Consider the following 16,368-nt stretch of genomic DNA (forward strand, 5'->3'; position numbering starts at 1 on the left):
CACCGCCCTTTCAGGCAGCGCATTCCAGATCAGAACAGCTCGCTGCGTAAAAAAAATTTTCCTCATGTCGCCTCTGGTTCTTTTGCCAATCACCTTAAATCTGGGTTACCAACCCTACTGCCACTGGAAACAGTTTCTCCTTATTTACTCTATCAAAACCCTTCATGATTTTGAACACCTCTATCAAATCTCCTCTTAACCTTCTCTGCTCTAAAGAGAGCAACCCCAGCTTCTCCAGTCTCTCCATATTACTGAAGATCCTCATCCTGGATACCGTTCTAATAAATATCTTCTGCACCCTCTCTAAGGCCTTGACATCCTTCCTAAAGTGTGGTGCCCAGAATTGAACATAATACTCCAGCTAAGGCCTAGCCAGTGTTTTATAAAGGATTAGCATAGCTTCCTTGCTTTTGTATTCTATGCCACTATTAATAAAGCCCAGGATCCCATATGCTTTTTTAACAGCCCTCTCAACTTGTCCTGCCACCTTCAAAGATTTGTGTACATAAACCCCCAGATCTCTCCGTTCCTGTACCTCCTTTAACATTGTACCATTTTGTTTATATTGCCTCTCCTCATTCTTCCTACCAAAAAGTATCACTTCACGTTTCTCCGCATTAAATTTCATCTGCCATGTGTCTGCCCGTTTCACCAGTCTGACTATGTCCTCCTGAAGTCTGTTACTATCCTCCACATTGTTTACTACATTCTGAAGTGTCGTGTCATCTGCAAACTTTGAAATTATACCCTGTATACCCAAATCCAGGTTGTTGATACATACCCTGCCTCAGCCCATCTGTTGCTGAAGCCTTCGTCAATCCAGGTACAATTACTACAAGGCTCTTGTGTTCAGCCTTCCATCCTCTGCCCTCCATCAACTTCAGCTCATCCAAAACTCTGCTGCTCACATCCTATGCTACACCAAGTCACCCTCGCCCAACACTTCCATCCTCGATGACCAACATTGGCTCCCGGTCCCCCAACTCTTCAAATTTAAAATTCCTATCCTTGAGTTCAAATCCCTCCATGGCCTCGCCCCTCCCTATCTGTGTAACCTCCTTCAGCCCTACAACCTCTCCCCATGCCCAAACTCTCCATTCCTTTGATTTCAGCCTCATGTGTGGTCTCCTCCCCACCCCCACTCTTTTCACCCCACCATTGGCGGCCGTGCCTTCAGCCAACTAGGTTCTGCTCCTTAAGTTCCCTCCCTAAGCCCATCTAGCCTACCACCCCTCCTCTACTCCATAAGACCCTCCTTTAAAACCCCACCTCTTTGACCAAGCTTTTGGTCACCCCTTCTAATATCTCCTTCTGCGGCCAGGGGTCTGTTTTCCTCACACCGCCGTGAAGTGCCTTGGGATGTTTTTCTACATTAAAGGCGCGATACAAATGCAAGCTATTGTTGGTAGGCATGTAGGAGATTAGGAGGAATGTGAGAGGAAGCTCCAAAAAAACCCATGAGAGAGAGGGAAGAAAGGTTATGACAGAGAGAGGCTGAAGGTTATGGAGGTGTGTGTGTGAGAGAGAGAGAGAGAGAGAAGAGAGAGAGAGGTTATGACAGAGAGAGGCTGAAGGTTATGGAAATGTGTATGAGAGAGGGAAAGAGAGAGGGAGAGAGAGAGGCAAATCAGTGACAGCAAACTGTGGGCAGCTAGAGTCAGCACCTTGAGGAGAGGAGGGGAGAGAGGGAAAGAAATCTGGCAATGAAAAAACATGCACCACAGCACTTGGTCCACACAGATATCGGTAGGAATCAGTAAATCACATTAGTAGATCAGTTGTACTGCACAGTTTATTATATTGCACAATTAGTTATACTGCACGGTTAGTTACACCACACAGTTAATTATACCAAATGGTTAGTTATACAGCATGGTTAGTTTACTGCACAGTTAGTTATACCACAAGGTTTGTTATATCTTACGGTTAGTTATACTGCATGGTTAGTTCTACCAAAAATCTTGTTAGACTGAATAGCTAGTTTACTGCATGGTTTGTTATACCACACAGTTAGTTATACCACAGTTTGTTATGTCAATTGGTTAGTTATACCACATGGTTAGTGATACCACACAGTTTGTTATACCACACAGTTAGTTATACCACAGTTTGTTATGTCAATTGGTTAGTTATACCCAATGGTTAGTGATACCACACGGTTAGTTATGCCACACGGATTGTTACGTTGCAATTATACTGCACTGCGCTAAACTGCATAATTTGTTACATCACAGAGATTCAGCTTCACACTAATGCAAACAGTGCAGTGTAATTCGGGTGCATTTAGACGAGAGATGTGAGACAAACTCCAGGGGGTCGACACCCCACCCCGGCCCTGCACCTCTTGCAGTATAACTGCAATCTCTGATGTTAAATCAAGTTTAAAAGAAGTTCACAGTACTCAGAATTATAAAGGACCGTTAGTGGTGGTGATGCTGGGATCCAATTAATATTAATATTATTTTAGATATATTAAGCACAGTCCGTATAATTTTTAGCATTATCTTTGGTATTATTTTTAATTGGAACATTGGAATTGCTGGACAAAAAAAGACCAAGGTCCAGCCTGGTAGTCGCCTGATACAACCCTAATGGAGTTGTTGACTAATCATAGCAATCAATCTTTATCAATTAGTCTACAACAGACCCAGACATGAGGTGAGGAAAACCCCCAGTGATGGAGAGCTTTGGGAACCATAGGTCCAAAGTCACCTGTTCCTCCCGAGCACGTTACACTCACCACATGCCATATCTCAAATTACTCATATACTGTATCCCACAATGTTATTTAATGACACAAGTACTTTTCAGTAGGAGTCACCTGGAGCTGACATTCTTCCACCCCTAGACCAGAGGGTCTGAGGCCTCGTGTAGAACCTCCCTGTTGCCCCGGCTGAGATCAGCTAACTCAGCACAGACCAAGAATTGAACCAGTGTGGCACAACTAACAGTGTGGCATAACTAACTAATTGACATAACAAATTGTGGTATGACTAACCAGTGACAATAAAAAGGGAAACATGCGAATGCCTACAACTGAAATAAGAACAGTAAATGCTGGAGTCAGTCTGCAACTGTAACGATAAAAGCAAGTTGACTATGTCTTCCAGCACTTTCAGATTTTATCAAACAACAACTTGCATTTATATAGCGCCTTTAACAATAACAACAACTTGCATTTATACAGCACCTTTAACAACAACTAGCATTTATACAGCACCTTTAACAACAACTAGCATTTATACAGCACCTTTAACAACAACTTGTATTTACATAGCACCTTTAACAACAACTAGCATTTACATAGCATCTTTAACAACAACTACAACAACTAGCATTTATATAGCGCCTTTAACAACAACTTGCTTTTAGAAAACACCTTTAACAATAACAACAACTTGCATTTACAGCACCTTTAACAACATCTTGCATTTATATAGCACCTTTAACATAGTGAAACGTCCAAGGTGCTTCACAGGAGTGTAATCAGACAAAAAAATTGACATAGAGCCAAAGGAGGAGACATTAGGACAGGTGATCAAACACTTGTTCAAAGAGGTAGGTTTTACGGAGCATCTTAATGCAGAAGAGAGAGATAGAGAGGCTGAGAGGTTTAGGGAGAGCTTAGGGTCTAGGTGGCTGAAGGCACGGCCACCAATGGTGGGGTGAAGGAAGTGGGGCTGGACAAGAGGCCTGAATTGGAGGAACGCAGAGATCTCAGAGGAATGTAGGACTGGAGGAGGTTACAGAGATGGGGAGGGGCGAGGCCATGGAGGGATTTGAACACAAGGATGAGACTTTTAAAATCGAGGGGTTGCTGGATCGGGAGTCAATGCAGGTCAGTGAACACAGAGGTGATGGGTGAACGGGACTTGGACCTCTCGTCTGGGCAGCTCAGTGCAACAACTGGCAGTACCTTTACCATTAGAGCTTTGGAGGACCAAACAGTGTATCTTTATAGAAACCGTAAATAAATAAAGAATTTCAAAGCAGCTTGTTGGTGGGAGGGAGGGGTACAGTTAATACCAACACTCACTGTAAAAATCCATGCTTAACATTTTAGCTACATTAAGTGCATTCCATATAATTGATATAATCGTCTTCAATTATTTTTTAAATGACTGGCTACTTTTGCTGTTATGATTTGGAATGCGCTGCCTAAAAGGGTGTTGGAAGCAGATTCAATAATAACAGTCAAAAGCGAATTGGATAAATACTTGAAGGGAAAAAAATTTACGGGGCTGTGGGGAAAGAGACTAATTGGATAGCTCTTTCAAAGAGCCGGCACAGGCATGATGGGCCGAATGGCCTCCGTCTGTGCTGTATCATATGATTGTCATTCTGCTCTATGATATTTTGTTTGCTTTATATATAAATCGTTAGCAGGTCCCAGATTCGAAACCCAGTCTGCAATTGAGTCGACTGATGGAACCAGCTGGTCTTTTTCTGCCTGTCAATTTCTTTCGTTGGTATCTCAGCCAAGACAATGCTGCCACAATTGGCCTTTTTTGCCCCTGGGCTAGGGAAGGAGAGGGAAACGGGGGCAATGCCCTTGATTGCCATCCAATGACTCCTGCTGCAAAGTGTGTTACCTGGATGTTGGGGTCGAGCCTGGCCGCGATGCCCTCCACGGTCGAGCAGCCCAGTGACGCTCACATGCAAAGAATTGAGAACTTGGCCGAGTTCCTGGAGGGCCAGCAGTGCCGGTGGGACCTGCACCACAACAAAAATACTCTTCCAGAAGTTGAAAGAATATACAATGGGACCGTTGATGAGGAAAGACTTTGCTTACAATTGAATTTGTTACAACGAGGCTGGTGACGCCAGCACGTCCCTCACTGCGCGACCGAGTCACAGGGACGTGTTCCATCGCAAGAGAGCGTGGAAAGGCTATCCAGACTATCACGCTCACTCCGTCCATAGACCATGAACAAACTGCTCAATGTAGAGCCTGCCCAAACCTAATTCATCTCCTGAGTTTCTCCTTGGTCCCCAAAACTATATCGTTCAAAACTCAAGGACACTGAGCATCCTACACTGTACATCTCTAACCACGTGCTTCCTTTCACATGACGTTTCCTGGATCCCAGGAAACCCGGAAAAACAAACTCTATGTTCCACAGCAGTATTCAAATATCTCTATCTGTAATTATCCTCATAACTCTCGAGCCCATAGAGAAAGAACTTGCATTTATGTAGCTCCTTTCAGGGCCTCCCAAAGCGCTTTACAGCCAATGAAGTACTTTTGAAGTGTGGTCACTGTCGTAACGTAGGAATCGCAGCAGCCAATTTACACACAGCAAGATCCCACAAACAGCAATGTGATAATGACCAGATAATGTTTTAATGATGTTGGTTGACGGATAAATATTGGTGAGAACTACTCTGCTCTTCTTCAAAATAGTGCCATGGGATCTTTTGCATCCACCTGAGGCCTCGGTTTGATGCCTCATCTGAAAGATGGCACCTCTGACAGTGCAGCACTCCCTCAGCACTGCGTTGGGATTATCTGCTTGGATTTTGCGCTCAAGCCTCTGGAGTGGGACTATGGACCCCCCCCAACCTTCTGATTCAGAGGCGGGAGTGCTGCCCTCTGAGCCACAGCTGATACCGTGAAATGACGTTAACAGACTGGTATGTGTAACGTGACCTTTGACAGACTGCCTGAGCCATGCATCTCCAATCCTCCCTTTATGGTCGGGCTGCCTGTTATGGGACATTGAGAGAGCTGGATATTCAGTGCTCTCTCCTCTCCCTCTCTTGCTCTCCAGCAAAGGGAAGCTACTGGGAGGTGGGTCCATCCCAGAATCCCCAGTGCCAGTGAAAGGTTCCTATTTGACTACAGGACCTACAGGTCCAACAACCACTGTGGGCTTTTTTTTTTTAACCCCACGAGCTCCAGTGGATTACTGGCCGTGGTTCAATGTGGCACAACTGAAATGGGGAATTCACTGCGTAGGGAATCGCGGGCACAAACCTTCGACCAGCACACCGTGAGAAAGCTTAGCAAGTAGAACTGTTTATTGCTGAAACTGTCACGATTAATCGGTCCTGCTCGCCAAGTTAACAACCGCGCGCCACGAGTAAATTAAGCAACAGAGAAAAAAAGCCTTTAAAAAGTCTTACTGATTGTCTCCGTCACATCTTTATTTAACCTCACATTTCAAATTTCCCTGTCAAAATGCAATACTTGTTAGCTTTCAGCCGTGGCTCAGTGGGTAGCACTCTCCTCTCTAAAATCAGAAGGTTGTGGGTTCAAGTCCCACTCCAGGGACTTGCGTTCATAATCCAGGCTAACACTCCAGTGCAGTACTGAGGGAGCACTGCACTGTGGGAGGTGCCATCTACCAGACGAGATGTTAAACCAAGGACCTGTCTGCCTTCTCAGGTGGATGTAAAAGATTCCCACGGCACTATTTCGAAGAAGAACAGGGGCGTTCTTCCCTGGTGTCCTGCTGAATATTTATCCCTCAACTAACATCATTAAATCTGGTCATGTTGCTGTTTGTGGGACCTTGCTGTGCGCAAATTGGCTGCTGCGTTTCCTACATTACAACAGTGACTACGCTTCAAAGAAGTACTTCACTGGCTGTAAAGCGCTTTGGGATGTGCTGAGGTTGTGAAAGTCGCTATATAAATGTAAGTTCTATCTTTATTTCATTCATGTGTCAGTGAATTAATCCAATGCCCAGTTCCTGTGGAGCAGAAAATCTCACCTTCTAATTAAATAATTCTCAGCAATATTTTACAGACGCCTAACAATCTTTTTTTCCCCCCAGACCTGTAAACTTTTTCTTGTTAATATTTTTTTTTGGACCCCCCCCCCCCCTCTCTCTCCACCTCCTCCCCCCCCCCCACCTTCACCGCCCCTCCAAAAAAAGGGAGAGAGAAAAAAATAACTTTAACTCACTTACCCAATGCACAAAGGAGACACTGTGTAAGGTCCATGGTCGCGATGGAGAGAGAGAGAAAGGGCGGGGAGGATGATTTTTTTTCTCTCTCTCTCTCTCTCTCTCTCGCTTTCCCTTCTTGTAGCTGAATGAATCTCTCTGGGAAGGGTTCTTGATCCTAAGATATCTTTATGCCACGGTTTGAACAGCAGCAAACCCCAACCTCTGATAACTCGCCTTTTTCCTAGCCAAACAAAAAAAAAAGAAAAATTGCACAGAGATAGATTACTGATCATAAAATATAAACATCTTTCAATCAATCACAGCAGCTCGTCTCCCAACATCTCAATTGGCAACTGCCGCCCATGCAGACAGGATGAATGAAACTTACATGTAATTAACCACAAGCTTCAGCTCCCCAGACAGAAATAAGCTTATTTCACAAATGCATCCTTTTTTCCCTATTTTTTTCCCCCCTCTCCTTGTTTCTTGTTGGAAAACTACTGCAAACAAGTTGTCCTCTTTCCAAGCTCTGTGGAAATGCTGATCTCCGGGATTTTGGAGAGAGAAAAGTGGAATAATTGCGCAGTGTCTGCAGAGCACCTCCCGGCCGCTCCGACAAATTTTATTCGCTTCTGGGTCCTAAGCACCGCCTGTCACTTTGAGCGATGCGCAAAAAATATGGGATGAGACTGGCTGAGTGACATACGAGAACTTTCTAATGTCAACAGGGTCCACCCCGCCACCAAAAAAAAAAAGAAGAAATTTCACTCGCGCATTGAGGAACCTTTACTTCATCTGGAATTTTTGGTTCTCATTTGGAAACAGCTGGAATGTCAAATGCCCCCTTGTAATAAAAAAACAGCTTTTGGACCTACCCAGCCGCCCTTAAATCAATAACCTTGGCTACAATGGTCACACAATTTGGACGTGCACAGAAGGAGGCCATTCGGCCCATCGTAGAGAGAGTCATAGAGTCATAGAGTTATACAGCACGGATAGAGGCCCTTCGGCCCATCGTGTCCGCGCCGGCCATCAAGCCCTGTCTAATCTAATCCCATATTCCAGCATTTGGTATAGAGAGTTATCCAATTAGTCCCACTCTTCCCGCCCCCCCCCACCCCCGCCGCCTTTCCCCAAAGCCCTGCAATTTTTCCCCTTCAAGTATTTATCAGATTCGTTTTTTAAAAGTTATTTTTGAATCTGCTTCCACCGCCCTTTCAGGCAGCGCATTCCAGATCATAACAGCTCGCGGCGTTAAAAAACAGTATTCTCCTCATCTCCCCCTCTTGTTCTTTTGTCAATTATCTTAGACCTGTGTCCTCTGGTTACTGACCTGCTGTCTGATTGCAGGCGATAAGCTGGTATCTGTAATGGCCATTCCATCAGGGGATCCTGCCAGCCATATTCTCACTGTATTGCTTCACCCTGAAGGGGAGTGAATTGCATGAGCCAAGATTCTGAAAGGTCATCATTGGAATTTTGAAATCTATTTCTGATTGACAGTTTTGATCAACTGTTAAAGCACATTTTTTACTAATCTTCCCTGACAATACTTTAGACATCTAAGGGACGAGAAGGCTGGGCTGGTAGCTCTTAATCTTCAGAGTTTTCCTCCTTTACTCTTCTGCCACTTGGGCTGAAAGGAATGCTTGGACATGTCTTGTACGTCCCTACTTCACCTGCATCGGGACTTTGCTGTCATCAATGAAAAACAATCAAAGTCTGTTTCACTCCTTTTCAACAACAACAACTTGCATTTATATGGCGCCTTTAATGTAGTAAAACATCCCAAGATGCTTCACAGGAGCGTTATCAAACAAAATTTGACACTGAGCCACATAAGGTGATACTAGGACAGGTGACCAAAAGCTTGGCCATGATGTGGAGATGCCGGTGATGGACTGGGGTTGACAATTGTAAACAATTTTACAACACCAAGTTATAGTCCAACAATTTTATTTTAAAATCCACAAGCTTTCGGAGCTTGGCCAAAGAGGTGGATTTTAAGGAGCGTCTTAAAGGAGGAGAGAGAGAGAGGTAAAGAGGTAGACAGGTTTAGGGAGGGAATTCCAGAGCTTAGGGCCCAGGCAGCTGAAGGCACGGCCGCCAATGGTGAGGCAAAGGAAATTGGGGATAGGCAAGAGGCCAGAATTGGAGGAGCGCAGAGATCTCAGAGGGTTGTAGGGCTGGAGGAGGTTTCAGAGATAGGGAGGGGGATTTGAAAACAAGTTTGAGAATTTTAAAATGGAGGCGTTGCCAGACCAGGAGTCAATGTCGGTCAGCGAGCACAGGGGTGATGGGTGAACGGGACTTGGTGCGAGTTAGGATACGGGCAGCAGCTTGCCCCGAAGCATTACGTCCAGGCTGAAGTTGGCGTCCCCCTGGTACCGACATGAATCAACCATTGGGGCTGACGTCCTTTGTATCTTCCAATCGAGCCCTGCGTATGACATTTGCGGGGCATCCACCGATGTATCCCAGCGATTAGACTATCATTCAAATGGCAGTGGAGCGCAAGGGGCGAGTCTACCAACACAATATCATCTACGAAAAGAAGCACCACAGTTCGTCCAGAAATGCCTTGAAGCAGACACGCTGAGGCTTTCCCTTAGGAAGACATCCAACCCATCATTGATGGCGACATTGAATAGCATCAGTGACAGTGAACAACCCTGCCCCATTAAGACTCAACCCCATTAAGACTCAACCATGTAGTGTGCAACTGGAGTCAAATGTAGGGGTGGCAGGTTCCCTTCTGTAAAGGGCATTCGTGACGTCAGCTTTGGCTCAGTGGGCAGCGCCCTTGCCTTTGAGTCAGAAGATCGTGGATTCAAGTCCACACGCCAGAGACTCGAGCACAAAATTTAGGCTGACACTCCCAGTGCAGTACTGAGGGAGTGCTGCACTGTCAGAGGTGCCATCTTTTGGATGAGATGTTAAACCAAGGCCCTGTCTGGCCCCTCAAGTGAACATAAAATATCCCTTGGCACTATTTGGAGAAGAGCAGGGGAGTTCTTCCTGGTGTCCTGGCTAATATTTATCCCTCAACCAACATCACTAAAAAACAGATTATCACATTGCTGTTTGTGGGACCTTGCTCTGTGCAAATTGGCTGCCACATTTCCTACATTACAACAGGGACTACACTCCAAAATTACTTAATTGGCTGTAAAGTGCTTTGGGACATCCTGAGGCTGTGAAAGGCACTATATCAATACAAGTCTTTCTTTAAAAAAAAGATGCTGCATCAGCTCAAGTTACTATTGGCTCCAGCCTCTTTCTCTCTCACAACCTTCCTCAGCTCTCGCTATGCTGCCATGCTGAGTGCTTCTCTGAACTTTCCTCTCTCGTTTCTCCTAAGCTGCAAATACAACATCCTACGCACTCTTGCTCCTCTCTATCACCGCACTGACTCATCGCACCTCCTCCTGTTTTAACTCGTCAGCTAACCCACAACGACCTGAATATGCCACTGAATGGTCTCAAAACATTGCTTTGCTCGTTACTTGCACTGCTTCACTCACAGGCTGACACTCCAGTGCTGTACTGAGGGAGTGCTGCACTGTCAGAGGTGCCGTCTTTCGGATGAGGGGTTAAACCCAGGCCCCGTCTGCCCTCTCAGGTGGACGTAAAATATCCCATGTCACTATTTCGAAGAAGAGCAGGGGGGTTCTCCCTGGTGTCACGGCCAATATTTATCCCTCAATCAACGCCTCCGGCTCTAACTTGTTCTTTCCCAGGACCCAGAAAAACTCTGATGCTCCCCAACTACCTCAGTCTCCCCTTTCCTAAAACTCAAGCTTGGCGTTAGCTAACTGCTACGACCTCCAACCTGAATGGTCTCAACTTTACACATTACCTGCACTTGCTTCACTCAGTAAATTAGCTATTGCTGTTTGAATAAAAAGATTGCCACAAAAAAAAAATCAACGGGATAGGAACGGGAGTAGGCCATTCAGCCCCTCCAGCCTGTCCCGCCATTCAACTAGATCATGGCTGATCTGTATCTTAACTCCATCTTCCGTAACCCTCAGTACCCTTGGCTGGAGAAGGCAGGAAAAAAAAGTGCCGGTCGAATGACTCTTAAACCTTTCACGCAAATTGATGTAGAACACACTTGGAGGCTCCCAGACCATGGGTTATCCAAGATGGGACTGAGTTGATCCCCTGAGTCATCAGGTTTCTGTGTTGGTTGACTTCAGTAGCACATTATTTCTGTTGCCTTTACTAACACAGTTTTCTTCTGAGTATGCTGACACTTTCTTTCCAAAGTCAGAACAGGACATCCCTGTGAGACTTGTCAGTATTCACGGGGGGCTCTCCTGGAGTCTGTCAATAACCGTAGGGGAGAGGGTGGCCTGGGGGATTGTCACTATCGCGGGGGGGGGGGGGGGGGGGTGGGGGTGTCTCTGAGTATTATCACCACCAGGGGGGTTTCCTGCAATGTATAAATACTTGCAGGAGGCCCTGGGAGTTTGTCAATATTTGCAAGAGGTCCCACACACAGAAAAGTGTGAAGATCACTGGTATAGAAAATATGTTAATAAAAGGTTTGGGCAATTGCGCCCCCTGGTGTCCATTACTATGATTGCATCTCCTGTTAAAGGAATACAAAGAACTTAGTTCACTATTATTACCTTTCAGTAACAAAAACACTCCCAAGAATGGTGGACACTGACCAGATAAACTGTTTTAGTGATGTTGGTTGAGGGATAAATATTGGCCAGGACACCGGGGAGAACTTCCCTGTTGTTCTTCAAATTAGCATCATGGGATCTTTTACATCTTATCTGAAAGACGGCACCTCTGACAGTGTAGCACTCCCACAGTACTGGCACGGGAGTGTCAGCCCAGGTTTTGTGCACGAGACTCTGGAGTGGGACTTGAATCCTTGACCTTCTGACTCAAAGGTGAGAGTGCTGCCCACTGAGCCATGGCTGACGTCACGAATGCCCTTTACAGAAGGAAACCTGCTACCCCTACATGTGATTCCAGTTGCACGCTACATGGTTGACTTAATGGGGCAGGATTGTCTGCTGTCACTGATGCTATGGAGTGGGACTTAAACCCACAACCTTCTGAATCAGAGGCAAGGGTGCTACCCACTGAGCCAAGGCTGACACCGCAGCTCTACACAAACCAGTGTGTAAGAAATCTAAGTGGGAATGGAGGCTGGATTGCCTGGGCTAGGTTGTTAGGGCTTGTTGGGGGGGGGGGGGGGAGGACAATCATTTGACCGGCAAAGGACATGGCAATAAAGTCCTGCAATTTGACAGCCTTCTGCAGGCAGCTGGACCTCTTGAAAGTGCTTTAATCAATAGGCAGACTGAGTCTGGTCACAGCTCATTGGAGCAAGGGCTTGGCAGAGGCTGCTTAAGCTCCAACAAAAGGTCCCATTGATGGGGCTCATCACTGGCTAACAGCCTGGAAGGCAGGAACTCTCTCCACAGACGCGCACACACTGTTCGACTTGAGTTGCCAGCAGACACAGAGTCCACCTTGTTTCAGACCAGTTTTGAAATAATCAATGAACCTCTTTAAATGCCTCAACAATATTGCTCCTTGCAGATCGTACTTTGTGTTCTCAAGCATTATTTCACAAAGCACAACTCTCCCACATGCCCTTTCCATATTAACATTGCTATTCACTCACTGTTTACACCCCACAAAATTGTATTTGCTGCTTTATAAAGTGCAGATAAATTACATAGAATGTACAGCACAGAAACAGGCCCTTCAGCTCAACTGGTCTATGCCAGTGTTTATGCTCCACATGAGCCTCCTCCCTCCCTATCAGCATATTCTTCTATTCCTTTCTCCCTCATGTGTTATCTAGCTTCCCCTTAAATACATCAAACATTTAACACAATGTCTGGGCGGTTACACTGACAAGGAATAAATGGGGGGGGGGGGGGTCAAAAGACACAATTAGACTCTTCCGACCTATAAAATTAATTCCCTCATTTTTCCCAAATATATAGAGCTGGTGGGGGGGTAATTTTCCCCTCGGGTTTTTCTCTGAGTTGGGGAATGAGGCAGAGGAGACAACTTTCCTCTGATAAGATTATGAGGGGGCTTGACTGGGTAGATGCTGAGAGGTTATTTCCCATGGCTGGAGAGTCCAGAACTAGGGCGCATAGTTGCAGGATAAGTGGTCGGCCATTTAAGACTGAGATGAGGAGGAATTTTTTCACTCAGAGGATTGTGAATCTTTGGAATTCTCTACCCCAGAGGGTGAATCATTGAATATATTCAAGGCTGAGACACAGATTTCTGGACTCTAGGGGAATCAAGGGATATGGGGATCGGGTAGGAAAGTGGAGTTCAGGTCGAAGATCAGCCACAATCTTATTGAATGACGGAGCAGGCTCGAAGCCATGTGGCCTACTCCTGCTCCTATTTCTTACGTTCTTATGTTCTGGAAACTGCAGACTGATCATTGGGTACAGCTCCATACTTTCCAGTCACTCGTTGATACCTCAGCCAAGTGACTATTCTTCATGTGTGGACTAAGATACCGAGTCCTGGCAGAGTATTCATCCACCGGGGACATTATAACCCAGCTCAATCCTGCCTTGTCCTCCTGCGATGTCCACACCTGGTCACTGCCTAGTGGTTGGGGGACAATCAGGGCACCAACCCTGATCTATTGTCTCTCCCTCGACCCAACAACTGGCACAACACCTTGAACAAAAAGAACAAACTTGCATTTCTATAGCACCTTTCACAACCTCAGGCCATCCCAAAGTGCTTCATTGTCAATGAATTAATAATCACAGTCGATAAGTAGATAAGGAGAAACTGTTTCCAATGGCCGGAGGGTCAGTAACCAAAGGACACAGATTTAAGATAATTGGCAAAAGAAACATAGGAACAGGAGTAGGCCATTCAGCCCCTCGTGCCTGCTCCGCCATTTGATAAGATCATGGCTGATCTGTGATCTAACTCCATATACCTGCCTTTGGCCCATATCCCTTAATACCTTTGGTTGCCAAAAAGCTATCTATCTCAGATTTAAATTTAGCAATTGAGCTAGTATCAATTGCCGTTTGCGGAAGAGAGTTCCTAACTTCTACAACCCTTTGTGTGTAGAAATGTTTTCTAATCTCGCTCCTGAAAGGTCTGGCTCTAATTTTTAGACTGTGCCCCCTAGTCCTAGAATCCCCAACCAGCGGAAATAGTTTCTCTCTATCCACCCTATCTGTTCCCCTTAATATCTTATAAACTTCGATCAGATCACCCCTTAACCTTTGAAACTCTAGAGACTACAACCCCAATTTGTGTAATCTCTCCTCGTAACTTAACCCTTGAAGTCTGGGTCAAAATCCTGGAACTCCCTTCCTAACAGCACTGTGGGAGAACCGTCACCACACGGACTGCAGCGGTTCAAGAAGGCGGCTCACCACCACCTTCTCGAGGGCAATTAGGGATGGGCAATAAATGCCGGCCTTGCCAGCGACGCCCACATCCCGTGAACGAATAAAAAAAAATCATTCTAGTAAACCTACGCTGCACTCCCTCCAAATCCTTCCGAAGGTGCGGTGCCCAGAACTGCTCACAGTACTCCAGGTGCGGTCTAACCAGGGTTTTGTATAGCTGCAGCATAACCTCTGCCCCCTTGTACTCTAGTCCTCTAGATATAAAGACCAACATTCCATTTGCCTTCTTGATTATTTTCTGCACCTGTTCATGACACTTCAATGATCTATGTACCTGAACCCCTAAGTCCCTTTGGACATCCACTGTTTTTAACTTTTTACCATTTAGAAAGTACCCTGGTCTATCCTTTTTTGATCCAAAGTGGATGACCTCACATTTGTCTACATTGAATTCCATTTGCCACAGTTTTGCCCATTCACCTAATCTATCAATATCGCTTTGTAATTTTATGTTTTCATCTACACTGCTTACAATGCCACCAATCTTTGTGTCATCAGCAAACTTAGATATGAGACTTTCTATGCCTTCATCTAAGTCTTTAATAAATATTGTGAATAACAGAGGGGGAGATGAGCAGAATTTTTTTTACACCTATGACCTGGAATGCACTGCCTGAAAGGCTGTTGGAAGCAGATTTAATAGTAACTTTCAAAAGGATATATACTTGATAAGAAAAAATTTGCAGGGCTACGGGACTAATTGGATATCTCTTTCAAAGTACAGTCAAAGGCACAATGGGCCCAATGGCCACCTTCTGTGATGTATGATTCCTTTTAGAAGTGTAGAGGTTTGTTGTAATGTAGAAAATACAGCAGCCAATTTGCACACAGCAAGGTCCCACAAACAGCAGTAAGATAAATAACCAGACAATCTATTTTAGTGATGTTGGTTGAGAGATAATTGTTGGCCAGGATACTGGTTCTTCTCTTCGAATAGCACCACGACATCTTTTATGTCCACCTGAGGGGGCTGGCAGGTCCTTGGTTTAACGTCTCATCCGAAAGACGGCACCTCAGACAGTACTGCGCTGAAATGTCAGCTTACATTATGTGCTCAAGTCTCCGTTGTGCAGTGATGCAGAGCCACAACCACCCTGATTCCTCATCTCAAATAACAATTCTTTATTTCAGCACAGGAGGATATTTGACTGGCTTGGTGGTTGCGACAGCATCACAGCTGAGTCTTATATTATGCAAACAAATATACACACACACTGCCAGCGAGTGATTGTTGCTGGGTCATCAGGGGAGGAAACCCCAGCTGCCTTTCTCCTCCTCCCTGGCCCATGAGCTCCAGCCAGCTGTCGTAACTCCAGATGTTGCACTTGCTCCGGCAACTTTCACACATACAACAAAACGCAGAAGCAGCAAGCTGCATTGTGACACCCGCAGAATACAAACATGGCGATAACTACAGCAGAAAATCTACTGCAAACCTGGGAGAATAAACCCAGTCCAAGTGTTTCTGTTTTAAACACCAGTGTGAAAAATCCGACTGACATTTTCATAAGGGTGCAGCAGTGCAGTGGTTGTGTTACTGGACTAGTAATCCACCATGAGAGTTTGAATTCAGTTCAAAAAAAAAAATTCTGGGAATAAAATCTGGCATTAGTAAAAAAGTGGCCATGAAGCTGTCAGGTTGTTGTAAAAACCCAACTGGTTCACTAATGTCCTCTAGGGAAAGGAAAGCTGCCGTCCTTAGCCGCTCTGGGCCTGTATGTGATTCCATTCCCATACCAAACCTGGTTGAGGGACTGGAGTCACTCAGTTGTATCAGGGCAATTAGGGATGAGTAATAAATGTCAGCCTTTCCAGAGAATGACATGCCTGGAACAGTGACCACCGTTATACGTAGCATTCATCAACATAATCACAGAGGACCTTCACCATAATTAGCAGAGACTACTCCAAGCTGCCGAGTAAATATAGCTGCCTACAATCATTAACAATCAGCCACAGCAATTGCTGATGGCGATACATCAGACACATTTCCCATGATAAATGGAGTAAAGCCAGACTCTGGATTGTTTTTTCCC

General features: G+C 45.3%; 1 protein-coding gene across 1 annotated transcript in view; it reads right to left on the reverse strand.

The window, feature by feature from the left end:
• LOC137334005 (podocalyxin-like protein 2) overlaps positions 1 to 7,446 on the reverse strand; it is a 59,097-nt gene extending 51,651 nt beyond the window's left edge. The window contains exons 1-2 of the mRNA XM_067998401.1: positions 7,282 to 7,446; positions 6,915 to 7,134 (exon numbers count right to left, since the gene is read on the reverse strand). Coding sequence (XP_067854502.1) covers positions 6,915 to 6,948 — 34 coding nt within the window. The 5' untranslated portion in view covers positions 6,949 to 7,134; positions 7,282 to 7,446. The remainder of the gene's footprint in view (positions 1 to 6,914; positions 7,135 to 7,281) is intronic.
• Positions 7,447 to 16,368: the final 8,922 nt, after the last annotated feature.

This window comes from Heptranchias perlo, chromosome 17 (genome assembly GCF_035084215.1).
Source record: "Heptranchias perlo isolate sHepPer1 chromosome 17, sHepPer1.hap1, whole genome shotgun sequence".
NCBI lineage: Eukaryota > Metazoa > Chordata > Chondrichthyes > Hexanchiformes > Hexanchidae > Heptranchias > Heptranchias perlo.